Source organism: Podarcis vaucheri, assembly GCF_965113315.1.
Source record: "Podarcis vaucheri genome assembly, chromosome: 6".
In the NCBI taxonomy this organism is placed as follows: domain Eukaryota; kingdom Metazoa; phylum Chordata; class Lepidosauria; order Squamata; family Lacertidae; genus Podarcis; species Podarcis vaucheri.
This window is the reverse complement of record NC_138764.1, coordinates 23,052,262-23,073,476: the sequence shown is the minus strand read 5'-3', so window position 1 is coordinate 23,073,476 and position 21,215 is coordinate 23,052,262. Positions and strand designations below refer to the sequence as shown.

Here is a 21,215-nt window from a genome sequence, read left to right as displayed (position 1 = left end):
TATTTGAAAGCTGGGGTGTATGGGGTGTAGACACAATGTGGGGTTTTTCTGCATAGTCCCAGGCTTCACATCTTACCTGGAGATTACAGGAAGGAATGACATGGCTGCAGAACTCTATCGTTGCTTTTCATAGTCTAAACTATGCACCTCCAGACTGTCTACCTGCTTGTCAGCCACCTTCCTTTTATACTTCCTGCTGTGGGTATTTTGTTCTAGTCTTGTGACAAGGAAGGAGGGAGGGCACAGACTTTGCCTGGAGGACCCGACAAGTTGTCATTGAAGTATGAAAGGGTGTTGAGGCATTCAAATAATCAATTGCTTGCTTTTTGCCATCCTTGTTTGTCATGGAAACTATCGCACAGGAATGCCAATCTGCTTGGCAGCTGTGGTTGCTAAGGAATGAGAAGCAGGAATAGGGCACTATTAGGTTATCAGAGCCACTCATAATGGGTGCTTTATAGGAAAGTGATTAGCTCCCCCACTCACTCTCCTCATTAGCATGCCATCACCTCGCACTGTTAACCTGCTATTCTTTTATGTCACATGAGTGCTGTAATTTTCCTCCTGAAAATATAGGTATGCAGCTCAAAACCACCTGAATAAAGTGGGAATACTTGCTTCCTTTTTAAGTTAAATTACCAAGGCTTGTGAACTTGAATGCCTTTATTCACCTACTTAAAATTTCCTGTGAAAAGTAGAATCTGTGGTTTTGAATGCGGCATGACATCAAACAATGTGAGGATTAAAAGTGCCACTATATTAGTCATGCTACGGCTGAGTTTATACAACTGGTTTCTTTACAGGGTAATATTTCCAGGAGGAGACCCTTGGTTATAGAAACTTTTCCACTGCCAAGCCTTGGGAAAACCATTAGATTTGTTCTGGGGAAAACTGATCCTTGGATAAACTTTCAAATTAGCATTGTCTCTGTTAAATTCTGTGTGAACCTAAATACATAGCCAGGCCTTGACTTATTGCCACATTTTTCTGTGCATAACACCCCCTCCCTCTGGTGTATAAGACAACCCCTATTTTGGGGGACCCAAATTAAGGAAATGGGGGGGGGGGAGATTGGTCAGAGGTCAGAGTTGTTGAGCTTTTTTGGGGGGGGAATTGCCGCCAATCGTTCACCCACCTGACTGCTGATAAACAATTAAACAACCACATGCCTCACCGAACCTAACAATTGTCTGCCCACTCACTGCCAGCATCCACCAATTGCCTACCCAGTTACAGCAGTAGCCAATTGCCAGCAGGCCTTGCCGCAGCTACCAATCACCCGCCCAATCACCACTGACAATCTCCTGCTCACGGCTGACACCAATCGCCCATCCCCACTCTGCACTATCTGTGTATAAGACGACCCCCAATTTATAACATTTTTTTATAATAAAGAAACATCGTCTAATACACGGGAAAATGTGGTACGTAGGGAACGCTGGGCACCTTTGAGGCTTATAAGAATGCCAGCTGCCCTGCTAATGTGTCCAACATTTCTATGAAAGTGTAGCAACAGTTCTAACATTAGAAACATAAATCACCTTCACACATTATAGGTGTGAAAGGGGCCCATGGATTTCATCCAGCTATGTTTTACACAGAGCAGACTCACTGAAATTAATAGACTTCGGTTACTTTGGTTCATTAATTTCAGCGAGTCTCCTTGGAGCTTTCAATGCAACCCCATGTGTTGAAAGCAGTGTTCAAAATTCCCCAGGCGCCAGGCACATTTTGTTACTGGTGTTGGTCCAGTTGCAACTAGGTAAGGTAAAGGTAAAGGACTCCTGGAAGGTGAAGTCCAGTCAAACATGACTATAAGGTTGTGACTGTCATCTCGCTTTTAGGCCAAGCGAGCCGGCGTTTGTCCACAGACAGTTTTCTGGGTCATGTGGCCAGCAGGACTCAAACACTTCTGGAGCAACAGGACACTGTGACGGAAGCCAGAGCGCACGGAAACCCTGGAGCTGGCTGACTCGTGCACAGCAAAAGACACACATCTTTGCTTCTGTGCTGCTGTGTCTTAGCCCTCCATCATCACATTAAGGAAAGGAAGTGTGGGGCTGAGTACAGACATCTTTGACTGTGCTGCAACCTTTCCAAATGGAACTCACAGACCCCAGTCTAAAATCCTCTTCCCTAGCCCAGAGTTAATGTCATTTCCATTTCCGCTGTGTGCGTTTCTTTCTCCTCCTTGCATACTGGGGCTGCAGGAAACCTCTGTGCATAGATCTCTGTGTAGACTGAAACCTTGACTATGTGGTCTCCCAAATCCTATGGAAGACTTCCCCATGGTAGATGCCCATGCCTAAGGAGTGGATGTCAAGGTTGAGAGGTGGAACCTGGGGGTGGGAGCATTGGGGGGTAGGAGTGGCCTGACCCCCATTAATTTATTTGTTTATTATTTATTAAATTTATATACCACCCTTTCTTTGAAGGCCATAGTGTGGACTCTCCTCATGCATTTGGCATGTGAAGGGGGCTATAACCATAAACACTTTCCACTTTCCCAATCCATGAAAAGTCCAGGGTAGTAATAGAAGGACTTCCCTCCTTTTTTTCGATGAGGGGAAGCTGGAAACTTATGCTCACTTGTGATGTCTGATTTATTTACAGGTATATGTTTACAGGGACTTGGGTGGCATTGTGGGTTAAACCATAGAGCCTAGGGCTTGCCGATCAGAAGGTTGGCGGTTCGAATCCTCACAACAGGGTGAGCTCCTGTTGTTTGATCCCTGCTCCTACCAACCTAGCAGTTTGAAAGCATGCCAAAAAGTGCAAGTAGATAAATAGGTACCGCTCCAGTGGGAAGGTAAACGGCATTTCTGTGCACTGCTCTGGTTCGCCAGAAGTGGCTTAGTCATGCTGGCCACATGACCCGGAAGCTGTATGCCAGCTCCCTCGGCCAGTAAAGTGAGATGAGCGCTGCAACCCCAGAGTCATCCGCGACTAGACCTAACAGTCAGGGGTCCCTTCACCTTTAACTTTATATAAGCAGAATGGGGGTGGGACGGGGGTGGGGCGAGGACTCTGTAAGAGTACAACTGCTATGCTTACACCACTTTAAAGTCAGATTACAGCTTGGGTAGACAAACTAAGGCCTGGGGGCCGGATATGGCCCAATTTCTCGGATGGTCCGAGAATCAGAGTGTTTTTCAGTGGCGTAGCGTGGGGGGTGCAGGGGGGCTGGCCGCACAGGGCGCAACATCTGGGGGTTAGGGTTAGGGGGCGCAAATCCATGGGTTAGGAGGTGCAAATTACTTGCCTTGCCCCGGGTGCTGACAACCCACGCTACGCCACTGGTGTTTTTACATGAGTAGAATGTATCCTTTTATTTAAAATGCACCTCTGGGTTATTTGTGGGGCCTGCCTGGTGTTTTTACATGAGTAGAATGTATCCATTTATTTAAAATGCATCTCTAGGTTATTTGTGGGGCATAGGAATTCGTTCATTTTTTCCCCCTTCAAAATATAGTCCGGCCCCCAACAAGGTCGAGGGACAGTGGACTGGCCCCCTGCTGAAAAAGTTTTCTAACCCCTGGATTACAGCATCACCCAGCAGTCAACCTAAATTTGACATTCAAAACTCTTGGTTCTCTGGCCAAATTTATTTTGCTACTTGCTCTCCTGTGAAATAGAGAGGTGTTGTAAGATAAGTTTCCAGTCACCGAGAAGCATGAATGTGCCTTTTTGAAACTCTGTGGCCACCCATTAGTTGTTGGTTTAAAGTAATCAGAACAACCAGTTGCAAAAACTCTGGATTCATTGCTGTAACTAGATGGTGTCCCAGGGGCCAAGGGGTGAGAAGAGATGCAAAGCAATGCAGTTGAATTTCTGGCCATAGTAACTCCCTGGAAATATAATGTTCGAAGATGCTTCTGAATTTTACAAAGTAAGTTTGTGCTTGTGGTTTTTATGCTGGGCAAACGCCGAAAGGCCATGTATGTAACTGTCGTGTCTTTGTATTTAACATGCTAGGATCAGCCCCCTATCTAAAGTTTTTCTTTTCTTTTTAGAGTACAAGTTGAATTCTACATGAATGAAAACACATTTAAAGAGAGGCTAAAGTTATTTTTCATCAAAAACCAAAGATCAAGTAAGCATTTCTCTCTCTCTTACTATGTGTGGGTCTAATAGTGCTTCCTCTAAACCCGGGTTTCCTAAACTTGAGTTGCCGTCTGTTGTTGGACTACAACTCCCATCATCCCTAGCTAGCAGGACGAGGGATGATGGGAACTGTACTCCAAGAACAGCTGGAAACCAGCATTTGGGAAACCCTGCTCTAAACAATAATGCTTGCTGATGATAAGAAGTGGTTATGTGTTACATCACTAGGGGAATATAGTCATGTTCATTACTTTTGATGGGTCTATTTTGAATAAATATTAATTGATTGCCACCCCGTGTTCCCAAATTCACATTCTGCTTGTTAGTTGTTTGTTGCTTATGTATTTAATCAATTTAATATTTGCACAGCCTCAACAATGTCTTAATGCTGCAAACCTTCCTCATCCCATGCTCTTTTAATATACAGTGCTACCTCAGGTTAAGTACTTAATTGGTTCCAGAGGTCTGTACTTAACCTGAAGTGTTCTTAACCTGAAGCGGACTTTCCCATTGAAAGTAATGGAAAGTGGATTGATCCGTTCCAGACGATGAAAAAGCACCCCCTAAAACAGCAATTTAACACGAATCTTACTGTTTCATGAGACCATTGATCCATAAAATGAAGGCAATAATCAATGTACTGTACTATAAAATAAACAAGACAGTATTTTAGATGAAAAAATTTAAAATTTATTTCCAAACTCACTGTTTGGAGGGGGCTCAGGGTCCTCTTCCTCAATCACAGTCGGCTTGGCTCCCTGCATTCGTGGAGGCCTCAGAGAGCTCCTGCGGCTTGAGCCCAGTCGCAGAGCCGCTCTAGGCACCGCAAATGTCGGGGCTTGGTTCCCGGCATTCCCGGAGGCCTCCGAGAGCTCCGTAGGCCCTGCCGATGTCCGGGTTTGCCTCCAGGCAGCAGCGAGGCCTCTGAGAGCTTGGACAACTTACTTCCAGCTTACAATCGTTCGTAACCTGAAAAAGTTGAAGCGTTCGTAACCCAAGGTACCACTGTATAACCATGATGCTCTATAAAAATCCAGGTGCTAAAGACAAACAGATCTAGGCACAATGCCACAATAAGAAGAAAACCTTGCTTTTTTTCCCCTCTTCAAAGACTCAATTTATCTAAAATGCACTGTTTTGGGGGTCTTTTTTTGGGGGGGTAGCAGGTCTCTCACTATATCTTGGCCAATGGAACATTTCTGGAAGTGCAGCCTACAAACTGTGCCAACTTTAAGATAGCTGAAGTAGGCAGCTTCCTTTCATGGCTGCCAAGAAGTATAGGAATCCAGCCAGATATTCTGGTGGATATTTCTACAGCAAGTTGAATATGAGAGAGTCCAAGTCAGACCAATGCCCCAATTACCCTACCTAGCATTGGACTTCTGGAGTCCCAAGCATATATATCCTTTTTAACTTGCATTCCTGAGCATTGTGTACTGGAACAAGCAAAGATCACCAGTGTTGAAGCCATGATTCTTCAACATCAACTTTGTTGGACTGGTCATGTTGTGTGGATTCTTGATTATCGTCTTCCAAAGCAACCACTCTGTTCCAAACTCAAAAATGGTAAGCAAAATGGTCAACAAAAGACGTTTAAAGACTCTCTCAAGGCACATCTTTAAAAAATCTTTTAAAAATGTAGTATAAACACCAACTACTGGGAAACACTGGCCTGCGAGTGCTCCAATTGGAGAACAGCCTTTACCAAAGGCGTCATGGGCTTTGAAGACACTCGAACTCAGGGTGAAAGGGAAAATGTGCTAAGAGGAAGACACTTGGCAAACCCTCACCATGATCAAATCCCGCCCAGAAACTTATGTCCCCACTGTGGAAGGATGTGTGGATCCAGAATTGGCCTCCACAGTCACTTATGGACCCACTGTTTAAACCATGTTTATGGAAGACAATGCTACTTGGCTATGAATGATCACCAAAGAAGAAGAAGAGAGGAGTGTTCCATAGCATGGGGCCAGCGACGTTAAATGTCTACATTCTAGTTGAGGCTAGTCAGGCATCTGTAACATGGTGGACCACCAACAATGGTCCTCTGGATGATCTCAGTGATCAGACTGGGATATATTGGGCTGGGATTTTAGAGGCCTCACTTCTTCCAGACATTTCAAGGCAGTGCATTGTCAGGAGCTGGAGTCAGGCGTAGGTCAGCAATAAAACAACAAAGAATCCAATGTCAGTGAAGCTAACTCTATATTCAAAAAACAAAGCAGCTCAGTCCTAGTGGTCTGCCTTCCCACCACTCTCTAAAGCTGCTCCCCTGGTTCCTTCCCCAGAGCCTAAGGCTCCATCATCTTGTCTCTCATTGTTTGCCATCTTCATTTCTCTGCATGTTCTGGGAGATCAGCGGGGTGGAGAGCTGTTCATAGCAGCAGGAGGAAACTCCCTAGATTCTCCAGCTGCCTGCCTCATCTCTGTCTCCTGGCCCCCCTCCTCCCCTGCCTCTGAGTCTGGACTGCCTCTTCCTGCTCACTGAACCTTGTTACGTCTTCAGCTTCCATCACCTCCTCCTCCCAGTCTGTTCCCTCTTCTCCCTCCGACCATTCATTGTCATCCCACCATCAGTCCCCTGTCTCTGAGCCTCCTTCCCAGTGGGGTTCCCCAGCTGGTATCTCCCACCACTCCTCTGCAGTCAGCTAGTCCATGACATGTATGCTGTCTTCTCACACGGTCTCTTGACTGAGCCTCAGATCACACTAGTTTTCAGCAAGGTTGCTGCCTCGTGTGTCTTTGAATCATGCACTGGACTTACTGTCAATGCTTCTTCAGTTCTTAGTTCTGCCTCTCACATTAATGTCTTAACAATTTAATTTCTTTTATAGTTGCAACCCAGACTTTCTACTCAGTCACCCCATACAGATTTTGCCAGAGCCAATTGTTCAAATATTATGCAGAGTATATAGCCTTTCCCCATTTATTTATGTATTTAGGGAGTCAAGATTTTCATTACTTACACAATAGCAAAACAACAAAAACCTTCGCCGGTGTAATAGCCCTCCCTTTCTGCATCTGCTCTGCATCTCCTATGCTTTGTTCTGATTTTTATACTACTTTCAGAGCCAAATTTTCATTAAGCTTCAATTGAAAATGCTTAGGTGTGAATGCTCCCATAAACAAAGGCAAATTGAGACAGGTAATTATGCAAAGGTTATTTTTGATGAAGGGGTAGTGACTGGAGCTTGAAAAGATAACTTAATAGAATCTCTAATTCTGCACCTGCGCACATACTTTTCCCCCAGCTTTTGCCAGTTTGCAGAAGGAAAATTTCCATTTGCAAGTGCTGTTTGAATCCATCACTAGGGTTTGCTGTCAGTGCCGACAAGGCGATTGGCACTGACAGCCAGTTCCTTTGAAGCTGTCACCTGACATCGTAATGGCATCAGTAGTCAAAATGGCCTGCGGGGTTGCGGGAGGTCAGGATCCAGCCCGCTAGCTGGAAAAGGTTCCTCACTCCTCTGTACAGAGGGGCTAAAGGGGATTTTGTAAGATATGGACACAGCATGGAGGCCACTGCAAATCATTCATGACTTTCATCCATCAGGGATGTATCCGTTTACTGTGCTGATCAGGGAACATTATCCACACCACTATAGAACTTGGACATCCTGTGATTTTTGGAAAAAGTCATTCAACCTAAACACTGAACAAATGTGTACAAACGTCACAAATGGCCACTTAAAGTAACCTTCCCATGGTGGGTGAATTATGTGCCTGGGCCAAAAGCAAGTAAGAAAGATATTGAGCCAAGTGATAATTGTGCTGTAGCATCAACTGTTTCATTAGACAGGTAATCCTGTAAAATTCAAAGGCTCGCATAGAATCCTCTGACAAAATCGATCCTAGACATTGTAATTAAACTTGCTATGCCTCGGAGCTGAATGAAAGTTATTTTTTTTATCCTTGATTTGAATTTTCTGCTTGACTGCCAGTGTATCTTATTACGAGCAATACGTAGTTAGAAAACCAAGGTTCGTTTTCAGCAAAGGTTGCTTGTCTCCTCCCCACCCTGTTGGGTGTCTTCCCCCCCCCACCCCCAGCAAGAGGTGCAGGTGTGCATCTTTGTGTCTGTGCATTAAATGAAATTTCACACCACCTGTAAAATTCAATTCAATTACCATTAAAACCATCAGGCTCTCTGAGTCTTCAGCTCCCTGTCCCCCAGAGGAAATACAAAGCTTCTCTTAATTATGTTTGTTAGTAATCCAGAATAGTAAAAGATCTGCAATCTTTTTATTTGAGTCGTCCAATGTTTTTACAGTGGTGCCTCGCCAGACGAAAAAAATCCGTTCTGTGATTCTCTTCGTCTAGCGGTTTTTTTCGTCTTGCGAAGCAAGCCCATTGAAGGATTAGCGGATTAGCGCTATTAGCGGCTTTTAGCGGCTTATCTGCTGATCGGATCAGCTGATAAGCGGCTTAGCGCTATTAGCGGCTTTTAGAGGCTTTTAGCGGCTTATCTGCTGATCGGATCAGCTGATAAGCGGCTTAGCGCTATTAGCGGCTTTTAGCGGCTTATCTGCTGATCAGATCAGCTGATAAGCGGCTTAGCGGCTTAGAAAAAGGGGGGAGGAAAAAAAACCAGCAGGAACTCGCAAGACATTGTCATCTTGCGAAGCAAGCCCATAGGAGATTCGTTTTGCGAAGCACCTCCAAAACGGAAAACTCTTTCGTCTAGCGAGTTTTCCGTCTTGCGAGGCATTCGTCTTGCGGGGCACCACTGTATTTTTTTTAAGGCCGCAGTTCTTCCTAGGGAGAAAGACTCATTGAACTCAGTCAGATCTACCACTTTGCAATCTTGAATTGAGCTACAATATTGCTTGGTCTTCTCCAAGAAATGGAGGCAAACCTTGGCCAACAGCAACAAGGTATTTCTGGGACTTTGGACAAATGGACGCAAGGAAAATGACGGAGCAGGACTATGTGGGTTTGTGAGTCTGCAAAGTTGGAAGCCAAAGTAAGAGAAAAAAGGATTGTCTTCCCCTTAGAATTCCTGTGCCAGTTGCTGGAGGAGGGATGCACAGACCTTGAATCTCACATCATAGTTGCCATTTGCCTTCCTGCCATGGAAGGCAAAAGTCCAGGACCCCTGGCCATTTCATAGATCCAGCTGAGATGTTTTTGGGAGTCATAGATGGCAGAATCAATGTGATACAGGAGACTAACATGATTTTCTAGAAGACTGAATCAAGTGTCCCTCCATCCATCCTTTTTTATTTTTTTAAGGTGGGGAGGGAGATTTGTGATTGCAATTTCTGCACGCATATGGGCATCAGGGTGGAGTCCTCTCCCCACATATTCTACATTCCAAGCAAAATAGACAGGATGGGTCTGATCACTTTTATACCATGGGAGCAGGATGTTCAGCTCTGGTAAACATCAGAACTGGGATTGAAGGAGAATAATGAAAAGGTCTGGGGAAAGCCCATGATCCTTAAAAACTGAATTACAGTTAACATTCAATGGTATCTGAAGAAGTGTGCATGCACACGAAAGCTCATACCAAGAACTAACTTAGTTGGTCTTTAAGGTGCTACTGGAAGGAATATTTTATTTTGACTATGGCAGACCAACACGGCTACCTATCTGTAACTGGATTCAATGGTAGGGAATCTGCTCACCTCTCAGGCAGACCATTCCCTAGCTGTGCCCCCATTGCCCTGGCACAGGCTGCTTGATGCTTAAGACTCTTGGAAGATTGAGATGATGCTCTAGGTCAGGGATGGCAACAAGTGACCTTCCATATGTTGTTGGACTGCAACTCCCATAGTGATTGGCCAGTGTTGGCTAAGGCTGATAGGACCTTGAGAGCCACTGCTTCTCCATCCCTGCCCAAATTACCCCCTCTTTGGTTCCAGTGAGAGCCAGTGTGGTGTAGTGGTTAAGAGCAGTGGACTCGTAATCTGGTGAACCGGGTTCGCTTCCCTGCTCCTCCACATGCAGCTGCTGGGTGACCTTGGGCCAGTCACACTTCTTTGAAGTCTCTCAGCCTCACTCACCTCACAGAATGTTTGTTGTGGGAAAGGAAGGGGAAGGAGAATGTTAGCTGCTTTGAGACTCCTTCGGGTATCAAATCCAAACAACAACAACAACAACTCCTCCTCCTCCTCTTCTTCTTCTTCTTCTTCTTCTTCTTCTTCTTCTTCTTCTTCTTCTTCATTTTCTTCTTCCTCTTCTGCTGTCCCCTTCTGCTTCCCTACTAGCATTGGCCAGATCCAGGTATGTTCTAGCTGCAAGAGGCAGGCAGGAAATTATACTGATAGGGAGGCATTCCTTAAAGAGTTAGACTAAGCTTGGCAAAAACCTAGGTTGAGTTTCCCATGCAACCACAATCTCACCAGGAGACCTTGGGAAGATTGTTCTTTCTCAGCCTAACCTACTTCACAGAATTGTTTGTTCTTCCTCTTCCCAGTCTCTCCTCAGTGTAAGCCACCATGAACGTATTAGAGGAAAGGCAGAATATAAACAGGCAGAATATAAACAGTATAGAATCAGTCTGAGCAGAAATGAAAAGGTGCTGGGGCATGGCAGTGAAAATTTGAGGTGGCCTTAGAAAGGAGCCTGCAGCTCTTTTGAAAGAATGCTCTGCTTCCATTTTCTGTATTGATAGCTAGAGTCAGAATCCTCATGAGTACCCTCAGTCCTTTCCCCCCTGGGGATACTCAAGAGTATGTGGTATTGGCACCTTTTTTTCCTAGAAGAAAAGCACTGATTAAAGGTGTGTCACTTACTCTATAACAACTTAATGGTGAGTACAGACACCCTTCTCCTAGAAGAAAAGGACTGAGTAGCCCTCAGCCTTAACATACATGCATTACCTAGTCTATGTTGGTCCCAGGCCACAGAGAGGTTAGGCTGGCCTCAACCAGAGCCAGGGCCTTCTCGGCTGTGGCTCCAACCTGGTGGAACGCTCTGTCACAAGAGACTAGGGCCCTGCGGGACTTGACATCTTTCCGCAGGGCCTGCAAGACAGAGCTGTTCCACCAGGCCTTTGGTCAGGGCGCAGCCTGACTCCCTCCTCTGGCAATCTGCACAGAATTTTGCTTAATGGTTGCCATTAATTTGATTTTAATTAATTTTTATAATGAAATGTTTTTAGAATGTTGGATTATTTGATTGTTGTTAGCCGCCCTGAACCCGGCTTCAGCTGGGAAGGGCGGGATATAAATAAAATGTATTATTATTATTATTATTATTATTATTATTATTATTATGAGTATTGCTGTTGTTTTCTCCACATAGCCACTTCACCCCATTAATGGGAATTTATGGTTGTGACTGATACAGCCTCATAGGGAGAAAATAGATAGTTTTGGGGACCTTAAATGTTTATTCTGAAACATTTTAAAAACACCACAGAAAGGTGTCAACCGCAAAGATTACTAAAAATTCACAGTGTCATTAGAATTCATCAGCTGTCTTCAGCAGATGGCAATATTAACAGAGTAGGAAGCATTTGTTGAAGAATGTCAAGGGGGAGATGAATTGGGAGGATAATAGGCAGAAGAAATTGGTAGAGGCACTGGCCTGCCTGTCAGAGACAGGATTTGATATATCTCAGCAGGGGCTTCCTTCCCTTTCTGTGCACTTCTTACTCACCACCACAAACACTGGTGTCTTTGCTCTGTCTTATTGTGGTCCCTTTCAAATCTCTAACCTTTAAGAACAGAAGCAGCTAGTCACCCGTTCCCAGGAGTTGTTCCAGTGGGCACCAATTCCAAAGGCCTCTTCATTCTTCAAGCCTTCAACGGACGCCAAAAAGACATTAGAATGCCAAAGGCCACACTAAAGACCCAACTCCTGTCATTGCGGGGAACTGACCTCTTCCTAAGGGTGGTACAGTGGTACCTTGGTTGTCAAACAGCTTGATTCCCGAATGCCGAGAACCTGGAAGTAAGTGTTCCGGTTTGCAAACGTTTTTTGGAAGCTGGACTTCTGACATGGCTTCTGCAGCTTCCGATTGTGTGCGGGAGGCTCCTGCAGCCAATTGGAAGCCGCACCTTGGTCTTTGAATGGTTCCGGGAGTTGAACAGACTCCCAGAATGGATTAAGTTTGACAACCAAGGTACCACTGTACTGTCGTAGTCTCATTGCTGAGCGTCAACATGCAGAGCTCAGTGGAGTGGGAGACCAGCCAACCAGAAGAGTCTCTGAGGTGTACTTGCCTGGAAGCAGAGCCAGCGTCCAAAGTCAGGTCCAGTCCTAGCATCAGGCAAACAGCAATTCCATGTGGTCAGATGATCCAGGGGTCAGAGAATTCAATGTTCATGGGGTCAAGGGTCCAGATGAGCAAGAAGCAGCAACGTAGAGCCACGAATTGCAAGTGTTGTTACCAGCATCTGACTGCAGCTGGAAGTTCTGCTTAAGAAGGCTGAAGCCAGGTGGTTCTCACCAGTGCCTTCTCCTCTAAGTTCTTGAAGGGTGATGGGTGGAATCACTCTGCCTTCTCCCCCTTCAGGCTGCTGTTTAGCAAGCGCAGCTTACTCCTGGCCCATGACAGGTATCTGCAGGATGCCCTGTAGTAAGTGGTTGGGTGTACAGGGGATGAGACTCTCTCGTAGGTATCCTGGTCTCAGGCTGCATAGGGCTTTGTACAGCAAAACCAGCACCTTGATTTAGCCTGATGGCTAATTATTAAGCTGAAAGACGGTAATTGCACCAGGGCCATCTGTTCATTTTCATGGCAAACATTGTTTCAGAGGGTTTCAGGGTTATTGTTTTGGTTTGTACAACTCCATATCTGTTTATAGTCGGCATGGTTTAAATTGGATGTTCTGTGTATATAACTTGTATATACATTGGATGCTCTTCCTCTCTCTAACTTGAAAAAATACAAAATGCTTTCTTTGCTTCAGATGCACCCTATACTATAATTTGTGCATGATTCAGTGACCGACAGCTATCTTTATTCTGAGCAAAAGAAAACTAACTTTCATCGAGAACAGATGAGCAAATCTGCTCTTGCAAACTCACCACGCCCCATGCCCTGGTGTTGTTTCACAGATAGGAAGGAAGCACTGTTTTCTGGCCAAGGGTGTTTTGTCTTAAATAAACAAAGCTTTGAAGATATGAAATTGTACATTCAGCACCAGCTTTCAATTATCTGATTTTTAAGTGGTCTGTGAGCAGCTACAATTCTGAACAAATGTTGTTCAATATTTTATGGGCTTCCATATGCGTTTTCTGCACAAAAGGAATACTGGGAGGGTGTTTGTGTAGGATCCAAACATATTATTTATTTATTTATTTATTTATTTAGTTGGTTGGTTGGTTGGTTGGTTGGTTGGTTGGTTGTACTTTTGACCAGAATCCCTGATGTGGTTCCCAACACAAATGTCGCAGAAGAATTAATGACCCTACACTCAAGAAACAAAACAGTTGGCTGCCATCTGCTAGTATCTTTCCTCGCTTCAGTTTCTCTCCAGCGACCTCCCTCCTGGGGCAGTTGGGGTCAGATGGTCCCATTGTGGGAATGGATAGTCCAAATGAAAAAGGAGCAGGCATGTGGAGATGACTCTGCCTGCCACCTTCTCCTCATTCCCTAACACAGGGCAGTTGGTTTTACATGGCAATGTGGAGTGAGGAAAGAAACCATCTGATTTGGAGCAAATGTCTGCTCTGGTATCTTCAGCTGCCCCATCCCACTGTTCAATTCTTCCTCTATTAGTGTTAAATAGCTGTGAGTTGAGGGACGCAGGTGGCGCTGTGGGTTAAACCATAGAGCCTAGGACTTGCCAATCAGAAGGTCAGCGGTTCGAATCCCTGCGACGGGGTGAGCTCCCGTTGCTCGGTCCCTGCTCCTGCCAACCTAGCAGTTCGAAAGCACATCAAAAGTACAAGTAGATAAATAGGTACCTTTCCAGCGGGAAGGTAAACAGCGTTTCTGTGCGCTACTCTGGTTCACCAGAAGCGGCTTAGTCATGACCCGGAAGCTGTACGCCGGCTCCCTCGGCCAATAAAGCGAGATGAGCGCCGGAACCCCAGAGTCGGCCATGACTGGACCTAATGGTCAGAGGTCCCTTTACCTTTACTTTAGCTGTGAGTTGAGGGAGGAGACTGTCTACCAAAACTGTAACCAAGATAGTGAGTAATCTTCTTTTTCTTTGGTGATTACTCGAAGCTGAGTAAGATTGTGTTCCATAAACACGGTTTTAACAGTGGGTCCATAAGTGACTGTGGAGGCCAATTCTGGATCGACATATTCTTCCACAGTGGGGACACAGGTTTCCAGGCGGGAGTTGATCATTGTGAGGGTTTGCCAAGCGAGCCTTCCTCTTAGCATGTTTCTCCCTTTCACCCTGAGTTCGAGTGTCTTCAAAGCCCATGACACCTTTGGTAAAGGCTGTGTTCTCCAATTGGAGCGCTCGCAGGCCAGTGTTTCCTAGTTGTTGGTGTTTATACTACACTTTTTAAAGATGTGTCGTGAGAGAGTCTTTAAACCTCTTTTGTTGTCCACTGGCATTACGCTTACCATTTTTGAGTTTGGAATAGAGTAGTTGCTTTGGAAGACAATAATCAGGCATTCACACAACATGACCAGTCCAATGAAATTGATGTTGAAGAATCATGGCTTCAACACTGGTGATCTTTGCTTCTTCCAGTACACTGGCATTAGTTCACCTGTCTTCCCAAGCGATGTGTTAAATTTTTCAGAGACGCCGTTGTTGGAATCTTTCGAGGAGTTGGAGATGGTGTTTATAAGTGGTCCATGTTTCACAATAATTGAGCTTTCTCATCCCACCCCTGCTTAGGCCTTCCTCCCCACACACTTTACAGTGAGTATGGACTTATAAATTCCACAAAAACTTCACTTTGTTTCATTGTCTTTCTTATAATAGGCCTCCGGATACGCTTGTTCAATTTTTCACTCAAGCTGCTTAGCTGTTTGTTGTACATAGTACGAGTGCTCCTGGATGATCCATCTCAACAACACGGATGGTAATGTTTTCTTCTTTTATTTGCCTTTCAAAATGCTTCATAAACTGTTTCACTCAACAGTTTATGCTTCATAAATGGTTTCACTCATCGCTGAGCTTTAATTGTGCATCTGTAGCAGCCATAGGCATAGTTTAGCTATAGTAATAATAATAATAATAATAATAATAATAATTTATTATTTGTACCCCGCCCATCTGGCTGGGTTTCCCCAGCCACTCTGGGCGGCTTCCACAAAAACCAAAAAACACTAAAATATCATACATTAAAAGCTTCCCTGAATAGGGCCGCCTTAAGATGTCTTCTGAACGTCAGGTTGACATCCGATGGGATGTCTTCTTAAGATGTCTTCTGAACATCACCTTGACATCCGATGGGAGGGCATTCCACAGGGCGGGCGCCACCACCGAAAAGGCCCTCTGCCTGGTTCCCTGTAGCTTCGCTTCTCGCAATGAGGGAACCGCCAGAAGGCCCTCGGCGCTGGACCTCAGTGTCTGGGCAGAACGATGGGGGTGGAGACGCTCCTTCAGGTATACTGGGCCGAAGCCGTTTAGGGCTTTAAAGGTCAACACCAGCACTTTGAATTGTGCTCAGAAACGTACTGGGAGCCAATGTAGGTCTTTCAAGACCGGTGTTATGTGGTCTCGGCGGCCGCCCCCAGTCACCAGTCTAGCTGCCGCATTCTGGATTAGCTGTAGTTTCCGAGTCACCTTCAAAGGTAGCCCCACGTAGAGCGCATTGCAGTAGTCCAAGCGGGAGATAACTAAAGCATGCACCACTCTGGCCAGACAGTCCGCGGGCAGGTAGGGTCTCAGCCTGCGTACCAGGTGGAGTTGGTAGACAGCTGCCCTGGATACAGAATTGACCTGCGCCTCCATGGACAGCTGTGAGTCCAAAATGACTCCCAGGCTACGCACCTGGTCCTTCAGGGGCACAGTTACCTTATTCAGGACCAGGGAGTCCTCCACACCAGCCCGCTCCCTGTCACCCAAAAACAGTACTTCTGTCTTGTCAGGATTCAACTTCAATCCATTAGCTGCCATCCATCCTCCAACCGCCTCCAGGCACTCACACAGGACCTTCACCGCCTTCACTGGTTCTGATTTGAAAGAAAGGTAGAGCTGGGTATCATCTGCATATTGATGGACACCCAGTCCAAACCCCCTGATGATCTCTCCCAGCGGCTTCATATAGATGTTAAAAAGCATGGGGGAGAGGACGGAACCCTGAGGCACCCCACAAGTGAGAGCCCAGGGGTCTGAACACTCATCCCCCACCACCACTTTCTGAACACGGCCCAGGAGGAAGGAGCGAAACCACTGTATAACAGTGCCCCCAGCTCCCAGCCCCTCTAGACGGTCCAGAAGGATGTTATGGTCGATTGTATCAAAGGCCGCTGAGAGATCCAGCAGAACTAGGAAACAACTCTCACCTTTGTCCCTAGCTCGCCGGAGATCATCAACCAGTGCGACCAAGGCAGTTTCAGTCCCATGATGAGGCCTGAACCCTGATTGGAAGGGATCCAAATGGTCCGCATCCTCCAGGCGTGCCTGGAGTTGTTCAGCAACCACACGCTCAATCACCTTGCCCAAGAATGGAAGATTTGAGATTGGGCAATAGTTGGCCATACTGGCCGGGTCTAAAGATGGTTTTTTAAGAAGCGGTTTAATGACCGCCTCTTTCAGCGGATCTGGGAATGTTCCCTCACAGAGGGAAGCATTCACCACCCCGCAGAGCCCATCGCCCAGCCCTTCCCGGCTTGCTTTTATTAGCCAGGATGGGCAAGGATCAAGGAGACAGGTGGTTGGTTTCACACGTCCAAGCAGCCTGTCCACATCCTCGGGGGTAACGGATTGAAATTGATTCCATGCAACTTGACTAGACAGAACTCTAGCACTCTCTCGCCCCAGCCCTGCTCCCACGGTGGTGTCTAGCTCCTTCCGAATATGAGTGATTTTATCTGCAAAAAACTTTGCAAAATCGTTGCAGGAGATCTTGGGGTCTTTACAAGGCCCCGGTGGTAAAGGTGGTTCCGTTAAATTGTGGACCACCTGAAAGAGTCTCCTGCTACTATTTTCTGCAGATGCAATAGAGGTGGTGAAGAAAGTCTTCTTCGCCGTCGCTATCGCCACTTGGTAGGCTCGACGTTGAGCTCTAACCTGTGTCCGGTCAGATTCGGAGTGAGTTTTCTGCCACCGACGCTCTAGCCGTCTCAGCGATTGTTTCATCGCCCTCAGCTCCGAAGAAAACCACGGGGCTGTCCGGGCTCCATGCAATCGGAGAGGGCGCTTCGGAGCCAGACAGTCGATAGCCCTGGTTAACTCCGCATTCCAGCGGGCCACCAGGGAATCAGCTGAAAGGCCATCAACATGGGATAAAGCATCCCCTACCACTCTCTGGAAACCATTTGGATCCATTAAGTGGCGGGGGCGGACCATCCGAATTGGTCCCACCTCCCTGCAGAGGGGAAGGGTCGCAGAGAAGTCCAGTTGCACCAGGAAGTGATGTGACCATGACACTTCTTTGGTTTCACTTTTACTTAGTGTCAGATCACCCACGTCACTAGAGGTGAATACCAGGTCTAAGGCATGCCTGTGGCTATGAGGTGGGCCCAACTTATTCAGGGACAGCCCCATGGAGGCCATGCTTTCCACGAAGTCCCGAGCGGCCCCTTGTAAGGTCGTGTTGGCGTAGATGTTAAAATCCCCTAGGACAACCAAACTAGGTGTCTCCAGGAGAACATTCGCCACGACCTGAAGCAGCTCGGACAGGGAATCCTTGGTGCAGCGGGGAGGTCGGTACACCAAAAGGAATCCTGTACTGCCCCTATTGCCCAACTTCCAGAACATGCACTCAGAAAACTGGGTCTTCCCAGTAGGACGCCTGAAGCAAACTAATGACTTCCTAAAAATCACTGCAACCCCCCCTCCCCGCCCACATGACCTGGGTTGCTGTGCATAAGAGAAACCTGGTGGGCAAGCGGCAGCAAGGACAGGCCCATCTGCCTCATTCAACCAGGTCTCTGTCACACAAGCCAGGTCAAATCCTCCATCCACAATCAGGTCGTGGATGGCAGTGGTTTTATTGATCATTGACCTGGCATTACACAGCAACACCTTCAGGTTATGTGGGTTTCCCCTGTTGATTCCAGTATCCATCTGGTCAAGGCCAAACCCGGAGGCAGGGATAGTCTTCAAACAACGACTAAACCTGCCTCCTCGGTAATGACATGGTCTGGTCTTAGCGTAACTCCACCTCCTGCCCATGATCACCGAGATCGGATGTCCCAGTGCTTCCCCCCCTGTGGAACTTGTCCCAGCCATCGTGTTGGCTGGGGCCTCACTCCCAGGCAGCCCTGATCCCGCCCCTTAAAAACAAAACACAAACTATACAGAACCAATAAAACAACAGAAAACAAAAACAGAACAATTATACTAAAATTAATCCCCAACCAAATATCCATTATACCCACCCCCAACAAGAGAAAAATGGAAAAAAAGGAATACAAATTTAATTCCGTTCCACCTTAAAAGGGAGCAGGATGTTTGTGTCACAGCCTGCGTATTTCCTGTTCACAGGATGTTTAAGTTTGCTATTGCTTTCGTTTCTCTCTCTGTCGGAGACACTGACGCAGAACAGTCATGTCTTTCTTTGTTCTGATCAACGCTGAATAAAAGCTTGTAAATAATGCTCTCATGCTCTCCTGCGTGCAACTTTTGGCTGTGCATTGTCTGCTGATAGAGCGTGCATGAGCTCTCGAAGAAACTCATGTCGCTAATTGCTGAATCTGCGTGACTACGGGAGATCGATGAATGTCCGGCACACGGCTTGGGGCCATGATGGACTTTATCTCCCTGGCAGTATCCCAACATAGTGTTAGCTATAGGCATAGAATTTACTGTATGTGGGTGGGGGAGCAGAAAGTACAAGAATCTTAGAAAAAAATCATCACCAACATGGTGTGGTGTGGGTAAATTGCAGAGGGACAGCATTTTTTAAGACCATTTATTGCATTGCCTGTCGTATGTCTCACAAGAACACTTGCAGCATTCTCAGCAAAACCTTTTAACGGAAGGGGTTTTCACATCTGGAATGTGTGCATTGTATTTAGGTCACTATTATTGGCCCTTATTAATTTTTACTAGCACGTTGTTTTAGATATGTGAGTGTTCCTGAAGAATTTCAACTGTGTGGTTTGAGCAAACCATATTCTGCCCAGTTCAGATAAAATTATGGCGTGAGCACGCAAGGGAAGGATGGCAGCACAGGGTATGATGATAACTCATATATTGCCAAACCTTTTTTGAGCATTATGTCTGAACTAGTTCACTTCCCGTGGCAGAATAGAAATGGCGCAGGCATAAGCCATTTAGTAATTCCAAGCTTGGCATTAATAAGACTGGACTTGCCAAAGCTCAGTAAGCTATTTTGATATGACTTTAACATGTGTAACTGTGAAGAAATTGAACTGTCCGAATGCTGTCTTTTTATTATTCTGTTCTTCTGAGTTCACATACAACTTCTTCTGTCTCAATGTGCTGCTTCATAGAAGGGGAAGACCTTGTCTACAAAAATTGTCAGAGATCATTACATCTCATTGATTGCCTCTCATATTCTTGTTTCCTCTTTGGCTTTCCCTAACCATTTTCCTTGTGTCTTGCCTTCTTAAGAGCTTTCAAACATGCGGTCTTCCTTTTAATCATGTGCCATTTTAGATTATTGTCATTTTATTATTCCAATGTCTTTTTCTAGCCAGTTGCTCCAATGCATTCAGCGTGTCTCAGAATTTCTCCCCTTGCAGATTTTTCTGGAGGAGTTGTCCAAGAGATAAGAAAGTAGTATTGGCACGTTGAAATTAGAAAGAACGCAACAATTACTGAGGCTTCAGTGGAGCTGTGCCCCCCCCCATGAAAGGGGAAATATAAATGGCAATACTGTGCAAGGGAGTACCTATTCTCTTTATTTCTGAAAGTGGGACAAGTTGGGAGTGAACGGTACTTCTTAAATCATGGTTTTCATTGAGCTGTCCACACAACGTGAGAGTGGTTTGGTTAGTAGCTACAGCCTCAAAGGGCCATTTCTAAAAACAGAGATTTTTAATGTATGACTTATAATACAAAACAAAGGTGGAAAACTTTAATTATTTTGAACAGGTATGGTACTTAAGATGTGGCAAAAATGAGTCCCTTTTTCTGGGATGTTCCCCTCACCACAATGTAAGTGCTAGTATATTCAGCAATTTTTGTTTTTAATGACAACAAAAATATTTTTTTAACAGCTTTTATTAAAGACATGCTCAATAATACATTATTCAATTATTATGCAAGCATATATCAACAGAAAGACTGTAGCTCAGCAGTTGAGCATCTATTTGGACACAGAACACCCCAAGTTTAAATTTTGGCATCTTCCAATAGGACTGGAAAAGATTTTCTGTCCTGGAAAACCACTGTAGTCTGTGTTGTCAATGCAAAATTAGATGGACCCAATGTTCTTACTTGGTATAGGGCATCTTCCTATGTTCGTGTTACTCGAAGTTTGTCAAAGTACTGGCTTTCTGTATGTCATGTCACAGTGGCTTTTAAAATAGCATGGCATGATATTTTTGGATAGGCTTACTCACCATCAGTCTGGCTAGGGTGATACTTCAAAAGAATTTTGAGATAATATTTTTTTTCATAGGAGCCCTGAATTTTCTTGGGATTGTTATTTTCAGCAGCATCTAATGGTACTTTCCTCTCCTTTCCTCTCTATTACCCATTTGGGGTAATATAGAGACCAATTTGATATATTCCGATATAAGTTGTTTCAAAATACATGCAATTATTTTAATGGAGTAGGCAATTTAAACAAATGATTCCTTGCATAAGTTCCCCCAATTGGTTGGATTATGAGGAACGTGTCTACAGAGGCTGTTAGTGCTGTTCATTTTAAATAGCTGGCATATAAACTGAGCACTGTATAATCTAATTATAGCCACACACAAAAATTGTTCAAAAACTGACACTTAGTTTCATATTAAATCCTATTTTTTTTTTGTTAGGAATAGCAAAAATTTAGACATGTTGGCAGGAGGAATGGAGATTCCTGCAAATTACTAGGTACGCGTGGGTGTCCCCGTTCTGTTTCTGTTATTGTTCCCATGGACTGATTGTGCCTCATCTTCCAGC

At 45.3% G+C, this 21,215-nt stretch overlaps 1 protein-coding gene across 8 annotated transcripts in view; it reads left to right on the top strand.

Annotated features, from left to right (window-relative positions):
* The window catches only part of KCNT2 (potassium sodium-activated channel subfamily T member 2), a 244,870-nt gene that overhangs the window by 82,726 nt on the left and 140,929 nt on the right, over positions 1-21,215 (top strand). For all 8 annotated transcript variants that reach the window (XM_082225441.1, XM_082225439.1, XM_082225436.1 and 5 more), the window contains exons 2-3: positions 4,014-4,093; positions 14,949-15,048. In XM_082225441.1, coding sequence (XP_082081567.1) covers positions 4,014-4,093; positions 14,949-15,048 — 180 coding nt within the window. The remainder of the gene's footprint in view (positions 1-4,013; positions 4,094-14,948; positions 15,049-21,215) is intronic.